At 37.6% G+C, this 27,159-nt stretch overlaps 1 protein-coding gene across 1 annotated transcript in view; it reads right to left on the bottom strand.

Annotated features, from left to right (window-relative positions):
• CFAP36 (cilia and flagella associated protein 36) overlaps window positions 1–25,972 on the bottom strand; it is a 32,508-nt gene extending 6,536 nt beyond the window's left edge. The window contains exons 1-6 of the mRNA XM_032652384.1: window positions 25,658–25,972; window positions 22,775–22,839; window positions 22,068–22,169; window positions 15,278–15,392; window positions 11,089–11,176; window positions 9,333–9,384 (exon numbers count right to left, since the gene is read on the bottom strand). Of these exons, the coding sequence (XP_032508275.1) occupies window positions 9,333–9,384; window positions 11,089–11,176; window positions 15,278–15,392; window positions 22,068–22,169; window positions 22,775–22,839; window positions 25,658–25,772 (537 nt within the window). The 5' untranslated portion in view covers window positions 25,773–25,972. The remainder of the gene's footprint in view (window positions 1–9,332; window positions 9,385–11,088; window positions 11,177–15,277; window positions 15,393–22,067; window positions 22,170–22,774; window positions 22,840–25,657) is intronic.
• Window positions 25,973–27,159: the final 1,187 nt, after the last annotated feature.

The following is a 27,159-nucleotide window of genomic DNA, read 5'->3' as shown; positions in this document are numbered from 1 at the left end:
CAACGAATCATCCCAAATTGAGACAGTGGACATTGGGAGCAATGATTTTTTTTTTCCTTTTTTCTTATTCTGAGTGTGTATGTGTACACTTCTGTGTGTGATTGTCTGTATAGCTTTGCTTTTACCATTTGTCCTACGGTTCTGTCTGTCCGTTTTTTGGGGGGGTTTTTTAGTATAGTTTTTAGCACTTGTTATCATTGGTGGACTTGTGTTTTGGTTTGGTTGCTCTCTTCTCTCTTTTTATTATTTTTTTTAATTATTATTTTTTACTTTAATAACTTTATTTTATATTATTTTTTAATTTATTTTCTTCTTTCTTTCTTTCTTTCTACCTTTTATTCTGAGCCGTGTGGATGACAGGGTCTTGGTGCTCTGGCCGGGTGTCAGGCCTGTGCCTCTGAGATGGGAGAGCCGAGTTCAGGACATTGACCCACCAGAGACCTCCCAGCTCCACGTAATATCAATCGGCGAGAGCTCTCCCAGAGATCTCCATCTCAACGCCAAGACCCAGCTCCACTCAACAACCAGCAAGCTACAGTGCTAGACACCCGATGCCAAACAACTAGCAAGACAGGAACACAACCCCACCCATTAGCAGAGAGGCTGCCTAAAATCATAAGGTCACAGACACCCCAAAACACACCACCAGACTCGGTCCTGCCCACCAGAAAGACAAGATCCACTCTCATCCACCAGAACACAGGTACCAGTCCACTCCACCAGGAAGCCTCCACAACCCAATGAACCAACCTTAGCCACTGGGGGCAGACACCAAACACAACGGTAACAACGAACCTGCGGCCTGCGAAAAGGAGACCCCAAACATGGTAAGTTAAGCAAAATGAGAAGACAGAGAAACACACAGCAGATGAAGGAGTAAGGTGAAAACCCACCAGACCTAACAAATGAAGAGGAAATAGGCAGTCTACCTGAAAAAGAATTCAGAATAATGATAGTAAAGATGATCCAAAATCTTGGAAATAGAATGGAAAAAATACAAGAAACGTTTAACAAGGAACTAGAAGAACTAAAGAGCAAACAAACAGTAATGAGCAACACAATAAATGAAATTAAAAATTCTCTAGAAGGAATCAATAGCAGAATAACTGAGGCAGAAGAACGGATAAGTAACCTGGAAGATAAAATAGTGGAAATAACTACTGCAGAGCAGAATAAAGAAAAAAGAATGAAAAGAATTGAGTACAGTCTCAGAGACTTCTGGGAAAACATTAAATGCACCAACATTCGAAGTATAGGGGTCCCAGAAAAACTAGAGAAAAAGAAAGGGACTGAGAAAATATTTGAAGAGATTATAGTTGAAAACTTCCCTAATATGGGAAAGGAAATAGTTAATCAAGTCCAGGAAGCACAGAGAGTCCCATACAGGATAAATCCAAGGAGAAACACGTCAAGACACATATTAATCAAACTATCAAAAATTAAATACAAAGAAAAAATATTAAAAGTAGCAAGGGAAAAACAACAAATAACATACAAGGGAATTTCCATAAGGTTAACAGCTGATCTTTCAGCAGAAACTCTGCAATCCAGAAGGGAGTGGCAGGACATATTTAAAGTGATGAAACAGAAAAACCTACAACCAAGATTACTCTACCAAGCATGGATCTCATTCAGATTCAACAGAGAAATTAAAACCTTTACAGACAAGCAAAAGCTAAGAGAATTCAGCACCACCAAACCAGCTTCACAACAAATGCTAAAGGAACTTCTCTGGGCAGGAAACAAAAGAGAAGGAAAAGACCTGCAAAACCAAACCCAAAACAATTAAGAAAATGGTAATAGGAACATACATATCGATAATTACCTTAAATGTAAATAGATTAAAAGCTCCAACCAAAAGACATAGACTGGCTGAATGGATACAAAAACAAGACCCGTATATATGCTATCTATAAGACACCCACATCAGACCTAGGGACACATACAGACTGAAAGTGAGGGGATGGAAAAAGATATTCCATGCAAATGGAAGTGAAAAGAAAGATGAAGTAGCAATTCTCATATCAGACAAAATAGACTTTAAAACAAAGACTATTACAAAAGACAAAGAAGGACACTACATAATGATCAAGGGATCGATCCAAGAAGAAGATATAACAATTGTAAATATTTATGCACCCAACATAGGAGCACCTCAACATATAAGGCAAATGCTAACAGCCATAAAAGGGGAAATCGACAGTAACACAATCATAGTAGTGGACTTTAACACCCCACTTTCACCAATGGACAGATCATCCAAAATGAAAATAAATAAGGAACACAAGCTTTAAATGATACATTAAACAAGATGGACTTAATTGATATTTATAGGATATTCCATACCAAAACAACAAAATACACTTTCTTCTAAAGTGCTCATGGAACATTATCCAGGATAGATCATATCTTGGGTCACAAATCAACCCTTTGTAAAATTAAGAAAATTGAAATCGTATCAAGTATCTTTTCTGACCACAATGCTATGAGACTAGATATCAATTACAGGAAAAAAATCTGTAAAAAATACAAACACATGGAAGCTAAACAATACACTACTTAATAACCAAGAAATCACTGAAGAAATCAAAAAATACCTAGAAACAAATGACATGAAAACATGATGACCGAAAACCTATGGGATGCAGCAAAAGCAGTTCTAAGACAGAAATTTACAGCAATACACTCCTACCTTAAGCAACAAGAAATGTCACAAATAAACAACCTAACCTTACACCTAAAGCAATTAGAGAAATAACAAAAAAAAAAACCCCAAAGTTAGCAGAAGGAAAGAAATCATAAAGATCAGATCAGAAATAAATGAAAAAGAAATGAAGGAAACAATAGCAAAGATCAATAAAACTAAAACCTGGTTCTTTGAGAAGATAAACAAAATTGATAAACCATTAGCCAGACTCATCAAGAAAAAAAGGGAGAAGACTCAAGTCAATAGAATTAGAAATGAAAAAGGAGAAGTAACAACTGACACTGCAGAAATACAAAGGATCATGAGAGATTACTATAAGCGACTATATGCCAATAAAATGGACAACCTGGAAGAAATGGACAAATTCTTAGAAATGCACAAACTTGTGAAACTGAACCACAAAGAAACAGAAAATATAAACAGACCAATCACAGGCACTGAAATTGCGACTGTGATTAAAAATCTTCCAACAAACAAAAGCCCAGGACCAGAGGGCTTCACAGGCAAATTCCATCAAATATGTAGAGAAGAGCTAACACCTATCCTTCTCAAACTCTTCCAAAATATACCAGAGAGAGGAACACTCCTAAACTCATTCTACGAGGCCACCATCACCCTGATACAAAAACCAGACAAAGATGTCACAAAGAAAGAAAACTACAGGCCAATATCACTGATGAACATAGATGCAAAAATCCTCAACAGAATACTAGCAAACAGAATCCAACAGCACATTAAAAGGATCATACACCATGATCAAGTGGGGTTTATCCCAGGAATGCAAGGATTCTTCAATATATGCAAATCAATCAATGTGATACACCATATTAACAAACTGAAGAATAAACACCATATAATCATCCCAATAGATGCAGAAAAAGCTTTTGACAAAATCCAACACCGATTTATGATAAAAAACCCTCCAGAAAGTAGGCACAGAGGGAACTTACCTCAACATAATAAAGGCCATATATGACAAACCCACAGCCAACATTGTCCTCAATGGTGAAAAACTGAAACCATTTCCTCTAAGATCAGGAACAAGACAAGGTTGCCCACTCTCACCACTATTTTTCAACATTGCTTTGGAATTTTTAGCCACAGCAATCAGAGAAGATAAAGAAATAAAAGGAATCTAAATTGGAAAAGAAGAAGTAAAGCTGTCACTGTTTGCAGATGACATGATACTATACATAGAGAATCCTAAAGATGCTACCAGAAAACTACTAGAGCTAATCAATGAATTTGGTAAAGTAGCAGGATACAAAATTAATGCACAGAAACCTCTTGCATTCCTATACACTAACAATGAAAAATTAAGGAAACACTCCCATTTACCAATGCAAAAAGAATAAAACACGTAGGAATAAACCTACCTAAGGAGACAAAAGACCTGTATGCAGAAAACTATAAGACACTGATGAAAGAAATTAAAGATGATACAAACAGATGGAGAGATATACCATGTTCTTGCATTGGAAGAATCAACATTGTGAAAATGACTATACTACCCAAAGCAATCTACAGATTCAATGCAATCCCTATCAAACTACCAATGGCGTTTTTCACAGAACTAAAACAAAAAATTTCACAATTTGTATGGAAACACAAAAGACCCCGAATAGCCAAAGTAATCTTGAGAAAGAAAAACGGATCTGGAGGAATCAGGCTCCCTGACTTCAGAGTATACTACAAAGGTACAGTAATCAAGACAGTATGGTACTGGCACAAAAACAGAAACATGGATCAATGGAACAGGATAGAAAGCCCAGAGATAAGCCCACGCACATATGGTCACCTTATTTTTGATAAAGGAGCCAAGAATATATACAATGGAGAAAAGACAGCCTCTTCAGTAAGTGGTGCTGGGAAAACTGGACAGCTACATATAAAAGAATGAAATCAGAACACTCTCTAACACCATACACAAAAATAAACTCAAAATGGATTAAAGACCTAAATCTAAGGCCAGACACTATAAAACCCTTAGAGGAAAACATAGGCAGAACACTCTATGACATAAATCACAGCAAGATCCTTTTGACCCACCTCCTAGAGAAACGGAAATAAAACCAAAAATAAACAAATGGGACCTAATGAAACTTCAAACCTTTTGCACAGCAAAGGAAACCATAAACAAGACAAAAAAACAACCCTCAGAATGGGAGAAAATATTTGCAAATGAAGCAACTGACAAAGAATTAATCTCCAAAATTTACACGCAGCTCATACAGCTCAATATCAAAAAAACAAACAACCCAATCCAAAAATGCGCAGAAGACCTAAGTAGACATTTCTCCAAAGAAGATATACAGATTGCCAGCAAACACATGAAAGAATGCTCAACTTCATTAATCTTTAGGGAAATGCAAATCAAAACTACAATGAGGTACCACCTCACAGCAGTCAGAATGGCCATCATCAAAAAATGTACAAACAATAAATGTGGAGAAGGTGTGGAGAAAAGGGAACACTCTTGCACTGCTGGTGGGAATGTATATTGATACAGCCACTATGGAGAACAGGAGGTTCCTTAAAAAACTAAAAATAGAACTACCATATGACCCACAATCCCACTATTGGGCATATACCCTGAGAAAACCATAATTCAAAAAGTCATGTACCACAATGTTCATTGTAGCTCTATTTACAATAGCCAGGACATGGAAGCAACCTAAGTGTCCATCAACAGACGAATTGCTAAAGAAGATGTGGCACATATACAATGGAATATTACTCAGCCATTAAAAAAAAAACGAAATTGAGTTATTTCTAGTGAGGTGGATGGACCTAGAGTCTGTCATACAGAGTGAAGTATGTCAGAAAGAGAAAAACAAATACCGTAGGCTAACACATATATATGGAATCTAAAAAAAAAAAGTGGTCACGAAGAACATAGAGGCAGGATGGGAATAAAGACGCAGACCTACTAGAGAATGGACTTGAGGACACAGGGAGGGGGAAGGGTAAGCTGGGACAAAGTGAGAGAGTGGCATGGACACATATACACTACCAAATGTAAAATAGATAGCTAGTGGGAAGCAGCCGCATAGCCCAGGGAGACCAGCTCGGTGCTTTGTGACCACCTAGAGGGGTGGGATAGGGAGGGTGGGAGGGAGGGAGACGCAAGAGGGAGGAGATATGGGGATATATGTATATGTATAGCTGATTCACTTTATTATAAAGCAGAAACTAACACACCATTGTAAAGCAATTACACTCCAATAAAGATGTTAAGAAAAAAGGAAGCTGAGATAGGCCAAAGGTTAGGCCTCTTGTACCAAACAGTTAGCCAAGTTGTGAATGCAAAGGAAAAGCTCTTGAAGGAAATTAAAAGTGATACTCCAGTTAACACATGAATGATAAGAAAGTGAAACAGCCTTATTGCTGATATGGAGAAACTCTTAGTGATCTGGATAAAAGATCAAACCAGCCACAACACTCCCTTAAGCCAAAGCCTAATCCAGAGCAAGCCTTTAACTCTCTTCAGTTCAAGCCTTTAACTCTCTTCAGTTCAAGCCTTTAACTCTCTTCAGTTCTATGAAGGCTGAGAGACGTGAGGAAGATGCAGAAGAAGAGTGTGAAACTAACAGAGGGTGGTTCATGCGGCTGAAGGAAAGAAGCTATCTCTGTAACACAAGAGCACAGGATGAGGCAGCAAGTGCTTATGCAGAAGCTGCAGCAAGCTATCCAGAAGATCTCACTAACAGAATTAATGAAGGTGGCTACACTAAACAACAGATTTTCAATGCAAATGAAACAGCCTACTACCGGAAGGAGAGGCCATATAGGACTTTCCTAGCTGGAGAGGATAAGTCAGTGCCTGGCTTTAAAGCTTCAAAGGACAGGTTCTCTTATTAGGGGCTAATGCAGCTGGTGACTTGAAGTTGAAGCCAATGCTCATTTACTGTTCTTAAGGCCCTTAAGAATTATGCTAAATCTACTCTCCCTGTGCTCTATCAATGGAACAACAAAGCCTGGATTACAGCACATCTGTTTACAACATAGTTTACTGAATATTTGAAGCCCACTGTTATGATCTACTCCTCAGAAAAAAAAAGATTCCTTTCAAAATATTAACTACTCATTGGCAATGCACCTGGATACCCAAGAGCTCTGATGGAGGTGTACAAGATTCATGTTGTTTTCATGCCTGCTACACAACATCCGTTCTACATCTCATGGATCAAGGAGTAATTTCAACTTTCAAGTCTCATTCTTTAAGCAATACATTTCGTAAGGCTATAGCTGCCATAGATAATGATTTCTCCAATGGATCTGGGCAAAGTCAATTGAAATCCTTCTGGAAAGGATTCACAATTCTAGATGCCATTAAGAACATTCATGATTCATGGAAAGAGGTCAAAATATGAACATTAACAGGAATTTAGAAGAAATTGATTCCAACCCTCATGGATGACTTAGAGGGCTTCAAGATTTCAGTGGAGGAAGTTTTGCAGATGTGGAGGAAACAGCAAGAGAACCAGAATTAGAAGTGGAGCCTGGAGATGTGCCTGAATTGGTGCATTCTCATGATAAAACTTGAATGGATGAGGAGTTACTTCTTATGGATGAGCAAAGAGAGTGGTTTCTTGAGATGGAATCTGTTCCTGGGGAAGATGCTGTGAAGATTATTGAAATGACACCAAAGGATTTAGAATATTACACAAATTTAGTTGATAAAGTAGCAGCCAGGTTTGAGAAGATTGACTCCAATTTGGAAAGAAGTTTTACTGTGGGTAAGATGCCATCAAACAGCACTTCATGCTACTGTGAGATTGTTCATGAGAGGAAGACTCAAATAATGCGACAAACTTCATTGTTGTCTTATCTTAAGAAACTGCCACATCCACCCCAACCTTCAGTAACCACCACCCTGGTCAGTCAGCAAAAAGATTACAGCTTGCTGAAGGTTCAGATGATGGTTAGCATTTTTTAGCAATAAAATAGTATTTTTCTTTTTCCTCTTTGGCCGCACCACACAGCATGTGGGATCTTAGTTCCCCGACCAGGGATCGAACCGGCGGCCCCTGCAGTGGAAGTGCAAAGTCTTAACCTTCCTTCGTACATATGTACATTGTTTTTTTAGACATAATGCTACTGCACAATTAATAGACTACAGTATAGTGTAAACATAACCTTTATATGCACTGGGAAACCAAAATACTTTTGTGACTTATTTCATTGCCATCTTCGCTTTATTGCAATAGTCTAGAACCGATCTCACAACATCTCTGAGGTATGCCTGTATTCCCATTTCTAAAATGGGATACTATATTTAAACCAAAGAGATCGTTTAAATCTTGGAAAGAACCAAGTAAACTGATACTTCATTTTTCCTTAAAAACAGGAAAATCCAATCACATGTAACTTTTCAGGTAATTCATGAATACCTAAATCATAAGTCTCTATATGTTGAGTGATGGAAACATGAAGACTGAAATTATTATCAGCTCTACTTTTGTGTGTTTGAAAATTTCCATTAAAAGAAGTCTAAAAAAACCATACACTCCAAAACATATTATTATTCAAGAAGCCTGATATAGTTTATATATAAATCAGAAAGTCAATACTACTGTCTTTTTGTGTGTGTGTCTGTGGCCACATCGCCTGGCCTATGGGATCTTAGTTCCCCAACCAGGGATCAAACCGGCACCGCCTGCCGTGGAAGTGCGAAGTCTTAACCTCTGGACCACCAGGGAATTCCCAGTACTACTGTCTTCTGAGAGCAGTTTTGAACGAGTTTCTGTTCTATACTCCTACATTAAAAAAGATTATTATCTATGAATTTCACCTCCATTTACTAAAAGGAGATTTACTCAAAGATACATAAATCCCCTCTAAATCCTAAAACATCTCTCTTTTGCTCTTCATTGGTTACCTTGGAGTAAAATAGGCTTTTTCAAATATAGTAAATGATACAAGCAGGTATCACAGTCATTGAAGGGAAAAAAGGAAAATGACTTTCAAGCAACTGAGAATTAGTTTATATTAGGTTTCACTCTCCCTTCAGGGAGATTTGAGAAAATGTGGAAAGAGAAGCAGCTAGAAAAGGGGGGAGGAAAAAATAAATATTATCTTCCCTCACCTCAGCCAGATACATGTTTAATTGATCCTTAGGAAGGATTAGGCCCTTTATGGAAACAGTTCTTAATGAAAGAGGAGTATGCCAGGAAATGTGAAACTGAATCATTCTGCTTAAAGCTGGCAATGTTAAAGTCTACAAGGGACCCTCAGTATTAACTGCAGATGCTGTTTCAAAATAGTAAAGGAATCAAGGCAGGTGGGGAAGTAAAATGTTTTTCTTAATCTTCTTTTATTCATAAAATTAAGGGGAATTTCTATTAAAAATTCCCCAAAATATGAATGGTATTACATACAGTTTTTTTGGAGTGAACAATCTCATTCTTTATCGGGAATTTAAAAGGTAGGTCGCTGGATGAATTATAAAGTGAATAAAGTTATAAAGTTAAGTATAAATGCTCAGAATTGCCAAGAAAATATAAATACTCTGAGGAACTGTGTTGTTCCACCTAAGCTTAAACTTTAATAGAAAACCCAGGTGTAAACCTAAGAGATAACAGCAATGAAATATTTCTATTATATTAATATGTTTTGTAGGCACCTGCTTTTTACTCTTTCTTTCTTCCTCCTGGTCATATTCTTCTTTCGATTTTCTGAAATATACAAAAATAAAGTAGAAAAGTAAACTTTCTCTTTTGGTCAAAGAACAAATATTCAACAAGAAACATGCTAACCTAAGCTTACAATATGTGCAAGAAATTTTGGAAACAAAGATGGAAATAATCAGGCTTAACTTAAAGCAGCTTACAATCAACTGAGAAAGACATACATAGGCATAAACAGCATAATATAGTTAGCCACATAAAATACAGGTTTACCTATGTCCTCTGGAGATGTGAAGGACCCCTAGCTGAACAAAGATCAACAGGTTTGAAATCCTAAACCCAAATCTGAATGGCAAATCTCATGAATATGGACTTAGATCTCTCTCTTTAGACTGATCAGTTACATTCCTAAGATCCATTTCTCCCCTCATTCTAGTTTTTCCATGGCATCTGAGCTACCACACAGCTCTCCTGATGCCATTATGCCAAAGCCCTATCAGCTTTTGTAAACTGCTCACTGAGGGAAGTCTGATTTAGGAAAATAGCCAATTCAACTCTCATACATGTTCATGATTAAGCTCCACTGCTTATACAGTAGTACACCGCCCCCAGAAGCTCGTAGAAAATACAGTAAAATCTAAAAGCACAAAGCTGACCAGTTTTCAAACCACCAATCAACCAAGAAGCAACCAGTACAAGTCAAAACTGCCAGTCCTCTAAACCTATTACCAAATATCCTTAACTCTTCAAACCTTTCAACTCAGAGCATTGTGTGTTGTCTCAGGCTCCCATTTGCCCTTGCCATGGAAAGGAGGACCTGGCAGGAAAGGTCGGGTTTTACCCGCAAACTTGCCTCCCTCCCCACAACCACTCAAATCCCCTGAAATGCAGCACAAAGTCCTACAGCTCCTTCCACAGTCCCCCACTAGGCCCATCCTCCTAACCACCATCCTGCCTAACCTCCCTCCTGCTTTGGAACTGGGGATAAGTTGGGTAGGTGGGAGGACTACAGGATGCTAGAAGATGGTCATGTATGTGGTTAGAGTGGAGAGCCAGGGCCACCAAATGCCAAGGCCCCATTCTGCAGGGGACACAAATAGCTGCAGGTATCCTTTTGCCTTAAACCTATACATTCCCATAGATTTAAATATTAAGTGCTTCAATTGCCCCTCCCTTCTAAAACTCCCACAGGGGTCAGGGGACAACAGGCCCAAGAGGGGAAATGCCCCTTTAGTGGGCTGCACATTCCATGCCAGGCATTTGGCTGAGAATCACGTAACTGAGGCAAGAAAGAGACCAGCAAAGAGTCAGCTATTTGGTCTGTGGAGTCTGGATATCCAATCTCCTACTGTGAGACACCTGGCATAAGCCTCCTCTAATACCCAGATCCAGAAGCCAAGGAGTTTCCTGCTTATCTCAGGCCACTACAGCCCTTCCAGGCATCAGGCTGGGTCTACTGCATCTAGTTCCCATTGGTGGCTAGTTTCCTATTCCCATGATGGGAGTGGAGGAAGACCCTCCCATCTGCGCTGATCTGGTATGAGTCATCTGAAAATAATTTTTTCTGTCCATTAAGAAATGTAATATATACATAATTATAAACAAATAAAATGATAAATCATTTTCATAGTCTTTAGGAGAGAATTTAGATATTTTACTAGCTCACAGTATTTTTTTTAGTAAAAAGCACATATGCAGATAATATTGTAATATTACTAATGATCCATTCCAAAAATAATTAAACAAGCATACCTAAGAACTTCTCTCAGGATTTTCATCTCTTCCTGTTCAAGGTCACTGACCACATCAGAACCATCTGTTAAGCAGTCAGGTAATACACCTGTTCAAAACCAAAGACCATACAGAAGAATATCAAGTCAACTGAAACACTTATTTTTCACTATTCTAGTTCATCAAGAAGTACAAATAAGTTTATTAAGATCTATAACTTTTAAAAAATGTTCTAAGCTATTATCTTTGTAACTATGGTCTTTTTAACTTTTTCTTCTTTTAGGGAATCAGCCCCACCAAAAAAGCACAATTTTACCTAGTAATGACTCTTGGTAATTATTGTATTGCTTATTTAAAATAACAATAATAATATATGACAATAGAAATTAATTGCTTATATTTAATATAAGCAACTTATAGAATTAATATAAGCTATTTATAGAATAAATAGCTTATATTTAAGCTATTATCTTCCATAATCATACTATACAGGACATACCATTGAAATCAATAAGCTCCTAATAATGAAACTATGCTCTCAAAAGTATTCCTTAAATGGGAAAAGAGTTTACAAAACAAAATATAAAATACGTCATTAATTGAAACAGCATGTTAATCCTCTTCATTCATACTACAACAAATGCTACTGAAAAGGGCCCCGCTTACTACATGCAAAAAAGCATGGTGCTAAGCACTTAAGGGGAATATAAAGATGAATAAAACAACCTCTGCCCTCAGAGCTTCTGTTCAAATATTGGGCTAATAACTATAAACCAGGGCAGCACCAACTTTGGCCCAAGGCAAATAGTAATTCATGGCAAGCAATTTTAAGCATTGGTTTCATTTACTTTATTACCTATATCTTCCTGATAAGCAGGTAGACTGGTAATAAGTGTTCTGTTTTTATCTATAATTATTATATTCCCAAAACATTAACAGCATGTCCCCTAATTTTTACCTTCCATTTCTTTATCCATATATGACTACGGGATTTTGGATCTTCTCTAAATTAAACTAGCTTTATTATTCTAATCCCCTGATGTTTAAATGCATTGTAAAGTAAACTTGTCATTTTGAGATAACTGCAGATTCACATGCAGTTGTAAGAAACAATACAGAGAGATGCTATGTACTCTTTACCCAGTTTCCCCCAAGGGTTACATTTACAAAACTATAGTATAGTATCACAACCAGAAAATTGGTCTTAAGTGCATTTTTGCTCAGTCAAAAGCTATACAATTAGTATTCTCCTATTCACCTTTTATGGAAAATTTTAAAAACTAAGGAAAGAATAAAACAACAGTATGCAATACCTCAAAACTGTAATAAGGAAGACACTTTTATATTCTATTACAAGTTAATCACTAAAGGGATGTTGCCTATAAACTTAAATTATACATAATGGCCCATCTCTGGGAACCCTGCTTCCCAGGTAATGAGCATTAAGCTAAAATAGCTTTGTTTAGCTCACAGGAAACATTCTGACCAGGCCCATCTGTGAATGACTACAGGGAGGAAGAAATTAACACATCCCCTCCAGAGGCTGATGGGAACCAGAAAAGGTTTGACTTTACTCCCTCTCCTTTTAGTATAAAATGAGCCTGAATTCTAACTCAGGCAAGATGGTTCTTTGGGGCACTAGCCCAACAACTTGTCTCTCGATTACTGGCCTGTCGTGCAGCAAGCAGTACAAGCTTAGACTCGGTAAAAAAACCATCAAAATAATGCTCTGATTTGCATCTTCCCCAAATTCTTTGATGAGATACAACCAGAATCCAGAAAGCCTTTGAATTTTTCTCACATAAACAGTCTGCAGTTTTGAGTGCAATCAACATTGCTCTAAGGTACTTTTCTCTGGATTTATGTTAAGTTAAATTCTTAAATACAAGTATTAAAAATTCATGGCAGAACTAAGTATTAGTCTGTTTAAATGTAAGCAAACTGTCACACCCTGTGGTTTGACAGCAGCATTATTCCACATCATTCCCCTCGTCCTTCCTTGCTAATATAAGCCATATGTGTGCAGTTACCAGGCAGCCAAGTACTTAGAGGCAGGGCCCTACCCCACCCCACAAGAGTGACTCATGATTCAAGCCAATTGTAATGGTCTCATTCCCCCTGCCAGAAGGTTTAGAAAGGTGTGCCACCCCAATCCTGACCAATAGGACCTAAGGGGAAAACTCCTAGGGGGCTTCCATGAAAGTGTTGTCTTGCTAGCAAAAAAAATTGTACAGGAAGAAACATCCCTTTTCTTCATGAGATATTAAAGTCTGCATTCGATGCAGCCAGAGTGCAATCATGAGAGAAGATCCTGAGAATAGCAGAGTATAAAGAGGAAACGTGTCAGAGTCCTTAATAACATCACTGAGCCACCAAATTAAACAACCCTGGACCTTTCTTCCCTCCCTTCCTCTGGACTTCTTGTTCAATTGAGATGATAATTTCCTATTGCTTAGGCCATTTTCACTGAGGTATTCTGCTAATGGCAGCCTGAGGCACCCAGCTGATACAAGCTATGTGTACCTGTTCTCTTTTAATTAAAATCTAAATGTTGGGGCTTCCCTGGTTGAGAATCTGCCTGCTGATGCAGGGGACACGGGTTCGTGCCCCAGTCCGGGAAGATCCCACACGCTGCCGGGAGAGGCCACAACAGTGAGAGGCCCGCGTAACGCCAAAAAAAAAAAAAATCTAAATGTTTCTGGTTAAATTGAAAATTATAGAGTACCAATATCAAGTTCACTATTTCTTTTATCAAAACTGATCCCCCCCCAAAAAAAAAAAAATCTAAATGTTTCTGGTTAAATTGAAAACTATAGAGTACCAATATCAAGTTCACTATTTCTTTTATCAAAACTGATCCCCCCAAAATAATTTTAAATAACATGAAATAATTATTCAAATTATCCCATAGGTCAGAATAAAGCATAGCTGCAGGAAAACACAAGAGAAAAGGATTTTATGAAGCTAACTATGGTAGAGAAACAAAGAAAAAGAGACTGTTTTCCAAACTTATTTATACCAAAGCAACAGAACGGTGTCATGCATCGTTCAGGGTTAGGGTGGTGCTGTCTCCAAACCACAGACAACAGCTGTCTTACCTGCTGAAATGAATTTTAGGATTTTAAGGAATAGTTTTGATGGTGGTTGGCTCTAAAGGATATAGTCTTTACACATATCAGACAAATGAGAGTAGAACCCACAACAAAGGCCCTGCAACATTCTAATGTTTGCCCTGTAACAATAGAAGCCCTATTGTTGCATGCTCCAGACCCTTAAAAGCAAACAGTACAACTAAACTATAGCTCCCGTATTTTCAAGAAACAAGCCAAAAAAAGGCCCTGCTGCCAAACCATTAGAGTTTGGCATGATAAGGAATATCAGTGGCAATCTATTAAGCAAAGGAATACACAGGTATTAAGGTCATCAGAGTCAGAAATGGGAAACTGAGATAATTTTCACCTGGGGTGAAAATTAGATAGTACAAAAACAAGAAGTATGGTTAGAAACTCTGATGTTCTGAGTCAAGATGTCAAATATAGTTCAAGTGCACAGGAAGGGAAGAAAAGCAGGAAGAGCTAGAAAGAATGTGAGTTTAGGCAGAGAGTTAAGGAAAAGATAAAGCTAAAGGTAGTTACCAAGGGCTTTGAGTTCTGCTTTTTCTTCCACCTGATGGTGGGGCAATCCTATCTGCCCATTGCCCTAGAACAGTAGTTCTCAGTGCGGGCTCAGGACCAGCAGCTTTAGCATCAGCTAGGAACTTGCTAAAAATGCAAAGTATTAGGCCCTACCCCAGACCTACTGAATCAGAAATGGGGAGACAGCCACATGTGTTTCAACAAGCCCTCCAACTGCTTCCAAAAGCTTGAGAACCACTGTCTTCTATAAAGCCAGAAGAAGAGTAGTCACCTTCTCTCAACAGTAACTGTAACTGTGACCACTCAAAAATGCTGAATTTCACAAATGCAGTGGCTGGGCAGAAAAATCAAGCTCTCTGAAACCTAAAATATTAAATCAAATTCTGGTCTGCTTTCTTTGAGATGTCAACCACTCAGTGATCAGGAAGTTTGCACTCTTGTATCATTTAAGTCAGCCATAGACTTTCAAACTTGAAATAAATTCATACAAGGCAGCTACATCAAGACCATATTAGTTAAAACTGCCACCAAAAAAAATGCATTTAGCACTTAGATTTCTAAATCCAATCTTTTACCATTTCTCTCTTGAATTATTCGAATGGCTTGCAGCTGCATTTCAATGTTTTTCTGGACCATCATTGCTTTAAAGATAGTAAAATCTTCTGCTGCCAATACAGGTTGCAAAATGGCCTGTGAAAAGAAGTCAGGAAGTTAAACGAAGATTCAAGTTTTAAAACTATTTCCCAAACACTGAAATCATTTCTACTGCAAAAGGTGCATTAATTCAAGAATGCTGCATTGTTATTTATGACTAGATGACTCAAAAGGACAATTTTAAGATTTTATTCTAAAAGCCTTTAAAGTAGGTTCTCAAGAAGCTGACTCTCCCAACCCCTCCATCCCTACCCTCCAGGAAGCTAAGGCAGACAGTGATACATTTTCCAAATGAGCCAGTGCTGAGCAACTCGGAAAAACAACACCGGAATTGGGCTTACTTTTTTAAAGTTACCACTGCAGTATCTGGATCTGTTTTTCAGCCAAAATGATGATATCTATTTGGTTTAGCCTCTGTCAACCTGAAATTTACTCTTTGGTGATAAATCAGTAACTACAAAATAATCCTTGAATTAATAAAATTACCAAATTAAATAAGAGTAAATGCCAAAAAAGAAAAATGAAGTCTGGAAAATAAGCATAATGTGGTAGGAGTAATGTGAGAACACAACTGTAGTAGTCCTATAGGCAGAAAGTTTCATGGAAGAAATAGAGTTAGAAATTATGATGAGAAATCTTTTTCTGGATGAAACAGAAGTGTAATAAATTAAGAAAAAACAATAAAGGTATCTACCCTAGAGTACCCAAATTAACACTCTTTTAGCTACAGAGAACTATTGTTATATCGAAAAACAAATTCCCAAGCTAATCAGTAAGAAGTAGCATAAAATTGAAATGCATGAAAAGCCAAAAGAAAACACTCAGATATTATTCACCTTACTCAAATCTTATTTCAAGCTTTACATGACATTCATGGAAAAGCTGACCACAGGAATCATGCAGAGGTAGCCAAGGGTGTGCTACTGTTCACCAGGTAGGCAGCAGCAATAATGTCAAAGACACACCTCAACAAATGTTCCATCAAAGAGCTCTAAACAGAGAGGAAGGAGTCCTTCCTGCAGCAACCAGCTCACATCCTAGACAAAAGCAGTACAGCAAAACAAAATAATAAAGTGTGAAAGCAGCTCTCTGTGACATTTATAAGGAGTCAACTGCAGGAAAAAAGACGGAAAGTTTCTTTTCCTTTAAATTCACATATACTGTTCAAAAGGCCCAGGGCAGGGGATGACAAATAGGTTTCATCTATGTTTAACTGAAAGTTGCAGCCCAGGGACTTCCCTGGCAGTCCACTGGTTAAGACTTCGCCTTCCACTGCAGGGGGTGCGGGATGGATCCCTGGTCGGGTAGCTAAGATCCCACATGCCTGGTGGCCAGAAAACCAAAACATAAAACAGAAGCAATATTGTAACGCATTCAATAAGACTTTAAAAGTGGTCCACATGAAAAAAATCTTAAAAACAAAACAAAACAAAAGTTGCAGCCCAGTGATCAGTATTAAAGACAACTGCAGCCAGCCTCTGTATTAGAGTAGTTATGTCTGGTCTGCCAGGGCTCCCTTATGGGATTACACCACTACATAACATTGTTCTGGCCTTCTTAGACTTCTTATTAGTAATATCAAGTACTCTATCCTCATCAACAAACACTTGAAGGCAGTGTGTCAACTAGAGCTATCAGCAAGTCAGTGTCTGAGCTGATCCTTAAAGTTGTAATGCAGGGCTTCTCAAACAGTGTTCTTAACCCATCTAAGAAATGCGGGAGGGCTTCCCTGGTGGCACAGTGGTCGAGAGTCCGCCTGCCAATGCAGGGGACACGGGTCCAGGAAGATCCCACGTGCCGCAGAGCGGCTGGGCCCGTGAGCCATGGCTGCTGAGCCTGCACGTCCAGAGCCTGTGCTCTGCAACGGGAGAGACCACAACGAGAGGTCCGCGTACTGCAAAAAAAAAAAAAAAAAAAAAACCAAACAAAAAAAACCTAAACACTGACCTTACACCTTTCACAAAAAATTAACTCAAAATGGATCATAGATTTAAATGTAAAAAACAAAATCATAAAACTTCTAAAAGATAGCATAGAGAAAATCTAGATAACCTTGGCTTTTGGCAATGATTTCTTAAGATATAACACCAAAAGCACAAACAATGAAAGAAAATCAATAAATCGAACTTCATTAAAATAAAAAACTTCTGCTCTGTGAAAGACATTGTTAAGAGAATAAAGAGAAAAGCCACAAAAGAATATTTTGTGAAATATTTGCAAAACGCATATCTGATAAAGGAGATTTGTATCAAAAATATACAAAGAACACTTACAACTCAACAATTAGAAAACAAACAACTCAATTTAAAAATGGGTAGAAGAAAACAATGAGATACCACTACATATCTATTAGAATGGCTAAAATCCAAAAAACTGACAATACCAGTGTCACTGAAGACTTGGAGCAACAGGAACTCCCACTCATTGGTGGTGAAAATGCAAAATGATACAGCTACTTTAGAAGAGAGTTTGGCAGTTTCCTACAAAGCTAAAGTTAATCTTAACATATGATCCAGCAATCTTGCTCCTAGGTATTTATACAAATGAGGTGAAAATATTATGTCCATGCAAAAGCCTGAATATGAATATTTATAGTGACTTTATTCATAATTGCCAAAGACTGGAAGCCACAAAATATCCTTCAAAAGGTTACTGGAAAAAAAAAAAAAGGTTATTGGATAAACAAATGGTGGTACAACCATATAATGGAATATTATTCAGCAATAAGAAGAAATGAACTATCAAACTATGAAAAAAACTTAAATTCATATTGCTTACTGAAAGAAGTCTGAAAAGGTTACATACTGTATGATGCCAATTATATAACATTCTGAAAAAAGCAAAACTAGAGAGATAGTAAAATGAACAGCAGTTGCCAGAGGTTTGGTGCAAGGATGGAAAAGATGAATATGTGGAACACAGGGGATTTTTAAGGCAGTGAAACTATTTTGTATGATACTGTAATGATGGATATATGACATTATATATTTGGCAAAATCCATGGAATTGTACAACACAAAGAGTGAACCCTAATATAAACTGTGGACTTTACTTAATAATAACATATCAGTATTGGCTCATCAACAAATACACTACACTAACTATACTTTAATTTAAAAAAAGAAAAAATATATACTACACTAATGAAAGATGTTAATAAAAAGGGACACTACATTAACTGCTCAATTTTCTGTAAACATAAAACTGCTCTAAAAAATAGTCTATTAATTTTTTAAAATCTTACTAGAAGTCCCACAGATATTGTTAATTATCTTGTGTGTATTTTTAGAAAAAGAAAGTTATACCACATATGTAATCTTTTCAATGATACAAGTTATTGGGAAAAAAGGATAATTTTCCCAAATTACTATTATTAGAGGACAAATTTTGTGAAAGTGTTAATTTCTACCTTATAAAAGTCAAAGCAAAAGTGTTAATTTCTGAAAGTATTAATTTCTACCTTATAAAAGTCAAAGCAAATCAAATAAAAAACAAAAGCAAAAAACACTGTCTCTTGCCATATAGTCATCCCTGGCTCTTGCAATACACAGAAATCAATGATGAGCTCTATCCTCACCAAAAAACAAATCACAAGCAATGAAAGAAGCATTTTTGCCTACTTCAACTGAAAAACAGCATAAAATTAGAAAATCAACTGAACACAATTGAAATAAGTATCTCAATATTTATATATTATTATATTTTTCTGAACTCTGTAGAAAGATATCCTAATTCATGAGCATCTTTTGCGAAGCCACACATATATGACAGGAAAACATGCTCTTAAAAAGCTTTTTGTTGGGACTTCCCTGGTGGTCCAGTGGTTAAAACTCTGTGCTTCCACTAGAGGGGGCACGGGTTCCATCCCTGGTGGGGGAGGTATGATCCTGCATGCTGCACAGAGCGGGGAAGGGAGGAAGGAAGGGAGAGAGAGAGAAAGAAAGAGAAAGAGAGAAAGAAATGGAGAAAGAGAGAGAGAGAGAGAAAAGAAAGGAAAGAAAGAGAAAGAAAGAAAGAAAGGAAGGAAGGAAGGAAGGAAGGAAGGAAGGAAGAAAGGAGGGAGTGAGGGAGGAAAAGCAAGAAAGCAAGAAAAGAAAGAGAGATGGTAGTTGTTGTTTAAACTAGAGGTCTTCATCTGATGCACTCTTTACTACTGCTGATTTTAATACACAAAGAGTATGCCAGGACCAGTGGTCTAGGGCTAACAATGACCAAACCAGGTGAAAAGAATTTTGCAAGTCGGCTTTAGCAGTACAATCAATGAGAGGGGAGCTGGCAGCTGTTTTAAAAAATCAAAATCAAACCAAACAGACCAAAACAAAATGAAAAGTACCTCCTAAACTACTCTAGGCAAGCAATTGGTTTCTTGAATTCATTCTTAGGCACCCTATATTAGCATAATGGAATCAGCATTCTGACCTTTATTTACAAAGATTAGATTATTGCTGCAAAGCAGTAAATAGCATGCTTTGGGCTGTTTTTCTGATTAACAGTGATGGCCTTGTGCTGATTCAATCATGTTGCCTTCAGAATCCGGGGCTAAGAGTTTGCTCCAGAAGAGAATAAAGCTAACTAGTCCACATGGAGATTGAACACGTGACCCTGGCCTAATTAGTACCCTGCTAATCAACCACCAAAAAAGCTACCTTTAATTAAGAGGTGCTTCCATTTATAGACCACCTTATATGTGTCAGGTATTGTGCTAAATGCTTTATGAACATTTATGAACATTTTCGCTCAAATTTCACAAAAACCTTTCAAAGTAGATATTATTCCTATTTTATAGATATAGAAACTGAGAATCAGAATGGATAAGGAAAACTGTAAAACAACTTTGCCCGTGGTAAATGAAAATAAACAACAGATCTGGGACTCAAATCCAGGTCTGTCTGTGTCAAAAGGCTTGCCTCCTTGTACACAACAAGGCTGTACTACCAATCAACTCCAAATCAAAAGGTGTTGTATAACTGAGCAAAAGAGAAGGATGTGTTACTACTGATCTGAAAACAGTATTTTAAAATTCTGAACATCTTCATTCAAAAATAATTTAAAGTTATCCTGATAATGAAAACAAAAGATGGATGTGACTACTATTACTATGAACATCTTTTTTCACAAAGTAATTCAGATTCATTCATAATCATTTAATTAAGAGGCTGACAAATATTAACCAAAGCAGAAAATATTCCTGGAAAACAAGGAAAATAAAAACAAATACCAATGCCTTAAATTTAAATACTAGTTAATAATTTTCAATAAATTCTTCAAGGCAAACAGATGTGTAAGAAACTATAATTCAAGGCAGTCGAATTGAATTGAAAATGTAAGAGTGCTCAGTGAGGTAGAATGCGTGCTAGTCTGACTAGAGGGATCAGGAAAGTTGCATTTCAGCACACCCCGATGATGAGATGGATTTCTCTGGCTAAGGAAAGGATGGAGGGAGGAGGAGGTGGGAGCTGAACATTCCAGGTTAAGGGACTACCATGAGCAAAGCCAGGCACATGGATGCTTACAAGAGCAAGGGGCCAGAACTACTAGAGTATGTAATGTGTTGGAGAACGACAGCAGGAGAAGGTTGAAAATAATAATTTCAGGTCACATCATAGACAATCCTCACTAAACTATAAGGAATTATAGTTTATTTGGTAAACTATATTTGGTAGTAACATACCCCTATACTCAATCTCTGAGCAAGGGCTCTCACTTGGAGTGCCTGGGCTGGTATCCTGGCTTTGTTACTTGGCTGTGGACTTTGCACTAGTTCCTTAATATATCTGTGCATTAGTTTTCTCATTTCTAAACGGAAGTAAAACAGTACCAATTTCTTAAGGATTGTCAGGAAGATTCAATGAGATAATACATGCCAATTGCTTAAAACAGCAGCTAGGGACTTCCCTGGTGGTGCAGTGTTTAAGAATCCACCTGCCAATGCAGGGGACATGGGTTGGATCCCTGGTCTGGGAAGATCCTACATGCCGCAGGGCAGCTAAGCTCGCATGTCACAACTACTGAGCCTGTGCTCTAGAGTCTGCGAGCCACAACTACTGAGCCTGCATGCCACAACTACTGAAGCCTGCGCGCCTAGAGCCCATGCTTCACAACAAGAGAAGCCATCACAATGAGAAGCCCACACACCACAACGAAGAGCAGCCCCCGCTCACCGCAACTAGAGAAAGCCCACACGCAGCAACGAAGACCCAATGCAGCCAAGAATAAATAAATAAAGACCCTGGTGAAAATGAAAAATGTTTAAAAAAAAAAAAAAGCAGCTAGCATGAGCTGTCAGTAAATATTAGTTATAAATACACATAAGACCTACTTCAATCCAGCACTGCAGAACTAATGAGACAATAAAATTAGTTCTAAGAGAAGGAAGCCCAGGAACTGTGCGCTATGTATCTGCTAAGATTAGAAACCGGGCAACTGCAAAATTGTCCGAGATCTATATGAATAAAACAGTAGTTTGCATAAAGCCTGTGATCTAGTATAGTACTGAGTTCAGAAAGTTCCTTTTTAATAGCATCAGTTCATTATGTCTCAAATGATCATTTCTCAAGGTTGTTATAAAAAAGAACCCATATGTGATAAATTGGCTTTTCACTCTTACAATGTCTAGAATATTATACTTTGACAATCAAACATAGCAAATTTAAGTGACATCTGAGCATTTTTGTTAAAAGTATATATTAGCAGAATAAAAAAAAAAAAAACCTGTGATGTATGGGTCTTTGCAAGAGGAGAAGTGCATGCTTCTTGAAATTGATCTTCATTAATTCCAATTTCTTTAAGGTAACTTTCTAACAGCTTTTCAACCTAAAAATAGAAAGTTTAAATTTTTTTTTGTAATTTACATAGAAAAATTCCAAATTTTACATTGAGTTTAGAAAACTATAATCAAATGCTTGTTTGCAATTATTAATCTACATAAAAGTATATTATATGGCAGTGACAATGTCTTTCACCGAAAAAACAAACAAAAAGTGAAAATTTTTGCAGAGAATCAAATAAAATTTTATTTACTCTCCCAGAAATCACTGAAGTCACAATTATGAAGTTTGATGTGGTATAACTCTTCTGCTACCCAGAGGCATTCCTTAAAATCTCAAGACAACATGGCTAAATTAATAATTAACACTCCCCTGGATGTATCAGCAGAAGAATAAGAATAAAATTTAAATACCAGATGCAAGATCCCTTAAAATAGTTGTCCTAAATCTATTTCTTACATTCTACAGTCATAAGGATTGATTGAGATGCACAGAGAACGCTTGGAGTCTAATGCAACTGGTAGTACTATTAGGGTAGATTGGAATTTTTTAATTAAAGAATTTTAATGGAAAAATCCATTTTTAAAATTCAGAACATCTTGAATTAATATTATTCTAATTACATTTAAAATCAGGTAAAAAAATACTCACTAGTTCTTTGTACTCCTGATGAATCTCCGTATAGGTCAATTTGCTTTCTTCTTCATCATCAAAAACTAAATTTAAAAGAAAAATATTGCATAGTGTAAAATAACAAGTCATTTCATTAATGCAAATATCAAAGTCCACTCTAGTTGTCTTACAAATAGAACTCTCAGCCTTATAAACCAGCTCTTCTGCTTTAAATTCTTGGGATTAAAAAATGTGTGTGTGTGTGTGTGTGTGTGTGTGTGTGTATAGTGTTAGTTGTAAACAAGTTTTTTTCCTACTTAAAATCTACTTCATATGGAAGATGAACACTAATTTGCTACTTTTCAATCAATAATATAAGGCAACAATTTCTTTATAAACTTTAAATGGAACATTATTGTTGATAGTTTTTAAATAATTCCTTTTACAACAGGTTCCAGATTATTTTATCATACTGGAACTTTGCTGATCCAAATTTTACTGAAAGTTACTCGGCCTTCTTTATTACATATAAATCAATAATGAAATAAAAATAAATAAAAACAAATGTTTACTGAATGATCATATGTGTGAAACAATGTAGATTAGAAAGATATATATTCCCTCAAGAAGCTACAATGTGATTAAGGAAAGAAGACAAACTCATGAATTGTAAGCAATAAACCCCCTTTTTATAATATTCCCCCCAAATGATCTTTCTAAAATGCAAAACTAACTTCTGTAATTTTCTATTTAAAACTCTTCAATTACTGCTCTTTGCCTAGAGAATAAATCCAAAATACTTAGAAGACCAGACAAAACCCTCCAAGACTGGATCCCAAATCTCAACTCCCACCACTCCAAAACCCAAACTTTGCACTCTTAACAATACACAATTACTTGGAATACTGACAAATGTAACACAAAAAGACAAAAAAAAACCATGCCTTTGCTCAAGCCCTTAGATCTCTTTGCCTTTACCCGGCCCCCCTTCTCCCAACCATTCTCCAAAATATTGCAAGTGGCACATTTTCCATGATCTGCTACCCACTCCCAACTCCTAGGCTAGTTAGAGTACTTCCTCTGAACTCTTAAAATACACAGCACCATGTGCCTACCCTTATTATAACACCTGCCAATTTACATTTAAATTCCATTTACCTGCCAAATTGCAAACTTCTCAAGCACAAGGATTTGTTTTATTCATCTTTCTATCCTCAGCTTCTGGCTGAACGACACTCAATACATTTTGAAATAAAGGCTGATATTACAGAGTAGTACAAAACTAATTTTTAAATTATCTGAGGTGATGAATAGCACGTTGACAACCCAAAGTCAGTGAAATATAAACATTATTATTTCAAGTGTCACTGGGATGTTACTTCCATTTCTCCTGGCATCTGCTCTATATAACACTGGGCATACATGCAATGTAGCAGCTACTAAAGCTGTTTTCAGTTAATTTTGAAGCCAAATTACTACATTACATGTTTATAAGGCTGAGGATTACTGTTTCCCTGTAAAATTACGCAATCAGGTGTGTTACAACTGAGATGCAGCCACTTTTGACATCTGGGGATAAAAGGAACAATGCTTTATTTTTTTTTTTCCATTTCAGCATTTAGTTTCATTCAGTAGGGTAAATGGAATCAAAAGGTGACATAATTTCCTTTTTCTCCTAAAGGAGGTCAGAATACCACCACATGCTTCATCAGTCTCATAATAGCATTTTAAATTCTTAAAAAGAGCAGAAATAAAAGTTATTTTGAACTTATTTTAAAAATTACCTGTAAGAACAATACTTAATAAATACTATTTGAATTTTGCTCATGGCAATGAGAATGTAATGAAAAGATTCAGTGGTCAAAGTAAATTTCCTCTTTACCGGCTTCATGGAATCTTAGGGCTGAAAGGACTCTTAAAAGATCATCCAGGATAACCAACCATTTGATAGTTGAATTCCCCTCTATAATAACTCCATTAAGTTGTTGTCAGATTCATTCAAACACTGCTAGTGGCTGGGGAACTCATTACCTCCTGAGGCAGGCTAATTTATCTGGGATACTCTCTGTTATGAAGCACTTCCTTCACAGAAATTTGTTCCCCTCTAGCTTGTACCCACTGACCCTAGCTCTATCTCACTGAAGCTTACAAAAACAAGTCTAATCCCTCCAACATAAGACAGATGTTCAAACGATTAATGGATATGACTACCCTTAAAGTCTTGGCCGGCTAAACAACTGCAACAACAGCCTGGAATTATTCATATGACATCGTTTGTGGTTCCTTTTCCATGAATAGGCTCCAATTTGTCTCTAAGAACTGAATGCAGGACTCCAAAGCATGAACTGATCAGAACCTGGAGGTATCCTTTCCTCACAGGAAATGTTATGACACGGTTACATAACTCATTTGTTGTAAGATACCCTCCATTTTTGGTATAACCGAGAGTCAGAGAACTCAAAAAAGGGAATACAGGCCACCGAGATCACCGGCTCTGGGCCTGCTGGAGTAATCACACACCCCTCGCCCACCCACTTTTCGGTCAACTGTTGGGATCAGAAGGAACTCAGAAGCAAACTGACGTCTCCCCTCCCAAGTCACTGGGGAAGTTGTTGAAGAAACCCACACAAACAGTGCACCTGCCCAAGGCAGAAAGGTGCAGGATGAGGTGAGAAACCCAACATAGGATTAAAGTCTGATGTTTTTCGGATGTGTGCTTGGGCCCAGGGGGAAAGGTATCTCGGTCCTCGTTTTCATTTCCGTGAAGGAAAGGACCGGCGCAGTGACAGCAACACATCCTAAAAGCCAGCTCTAAACCTGGCAGACAGGAGTGGAGACCGGGGAGATGAAAGGCAGTTTGTGGAGAGGCTGTTGGTGTGAGAGAGGTGAGAAAGGGTTGACGATTCGGGATCTGAATTTTACCTTCACATTTCTGCTCCACAAAGTCCAAGATGGGAATGGACCAGTCCGGGCCCCTCAGAAACCCCGCGATGCTCTCCACTACCCATTCCACCTCGTCCTCTTCTTCCGCAGCCATTCCGCCCCCGAGGGCCGCCGCGGAAGCCTAGGCCAGACCCCCGGAGCCTGGAAGGCCTTTCGGCCGCAGGGAACCGAGAGGAAATGGGAAGACAAGTTGCCCCCGCAGTCTCGCAGTCACCTGGATGAAAGCTACAAACCAGTTAACGTAAAACGGTCGCTATGGCAACCCGCGTAGCCGCCCCTAGAAGCCGCCCGGAAGTGAAGCCAGCTTCCGCGGAGCTAGCGCGTCCTAGAGAGAGGTATTTGAAGAACTCTTCCGATTGGCTGGAAAGGAACAGTATTGAGTCGAAAGGTAGCCTTCCGCCCATTGGCCCGGAGCTGCTGGGGCAGAGAGGAGGAGTGTAGCCATTGGCTGGAAGTCCTGGAAAGAATCTCAGCATTCCCTCTAGATAAATGCGTGAGACCAAGGCTTAGAAATGGCGCTGGGAAGGCGAGCCTCACCTGGACTGTGACTGAAAATTTTAAAGGCTTCAATACACGGTTGTATCCCCCACCACTCAGTCCCGAACATTTTCAGACCCGCTGGCCCAGAAACGTTTGCAATTAAAAGGTTGTTTGAAAATACAAACCTGAGCAAAGTAGCTCTGTAAGACTTGCTGATTCGCTCTGCTGTCAGTTTGCATCCTGTAGCTGAAGGCGGGTCTTTAAACTTTCCTGCGCAGATAGAAATAACTAGAATTGACCTTTTCAAGACCAAAATCAAAGTAAATGTTCCTTTAAATAAATGTCTAGGTAACCAACCCTTTTGTTAAGTTACACCAACTCTACTTTTAGATTGGGGTCATTTGTGGAATGGGTCTTCAAAGGTCATTGTCAGGGTACTTGGCATCCCAAAGTATTTTCAAACAACCTTATATGTATTTACATAAATGGGGTCATATTGTATGTACAGTTATGAAACTGTTCACTTAATATTTGGTCATCTTTTCATATAAACATAAAACTATCATTTCTGTATAGCTACATGGTATTCAATAAACTACCGTTTCGTTATTTTTATTTCTTGTATATACACACAGTATCTTACTTGGATGCATAGATGTCATTAGTGTGCAGGGTTTTTTTTCCCTCCGTGGTGTGGATATACCATGCCATTTTTCCCTTCTACAAACTGCTAAAATGAACATCTGTGTGTCTCTAAGAACTGTTGGTTTATTGACTATTCCAAAGGATAGATTCTACCAGATTTGCTAAATGAAAGACTATATATATTTTGATTTGTGTGACCAATTCTCAATAGCTAGGTTAAATTACTTCGATTTCTCAAATTTATAAACAATTCTGTAATGAACATACTTGCACATGTTTTTCAACTCTAGTCTCATTATTTACTTTGAATAAATTCCCAAAGGAAAGATTACCGAACCTATTTTTAAAAGCCTTTT

This window comes from Phocoena sinus, chromosome 13 (genome assembly GCF_008692025.1).
Source record: "Phocoena sinus isolate mPhoSin1 chromosome 13, mPhoSin1.pri, whole genome shotgun sequence".
Classification (NCBI taxonomy): domain Eukaryota; kingdom Metazoa; phylum Chordata; class Mammalia; order Artiodactyla; family Phocoenidae; genus Phocoena; species Phocoena sinus.
Note: the sequence above shows the minus strand (reverse complement) of the source record. Positions and strands in the feature narration are given on the sequence as shown.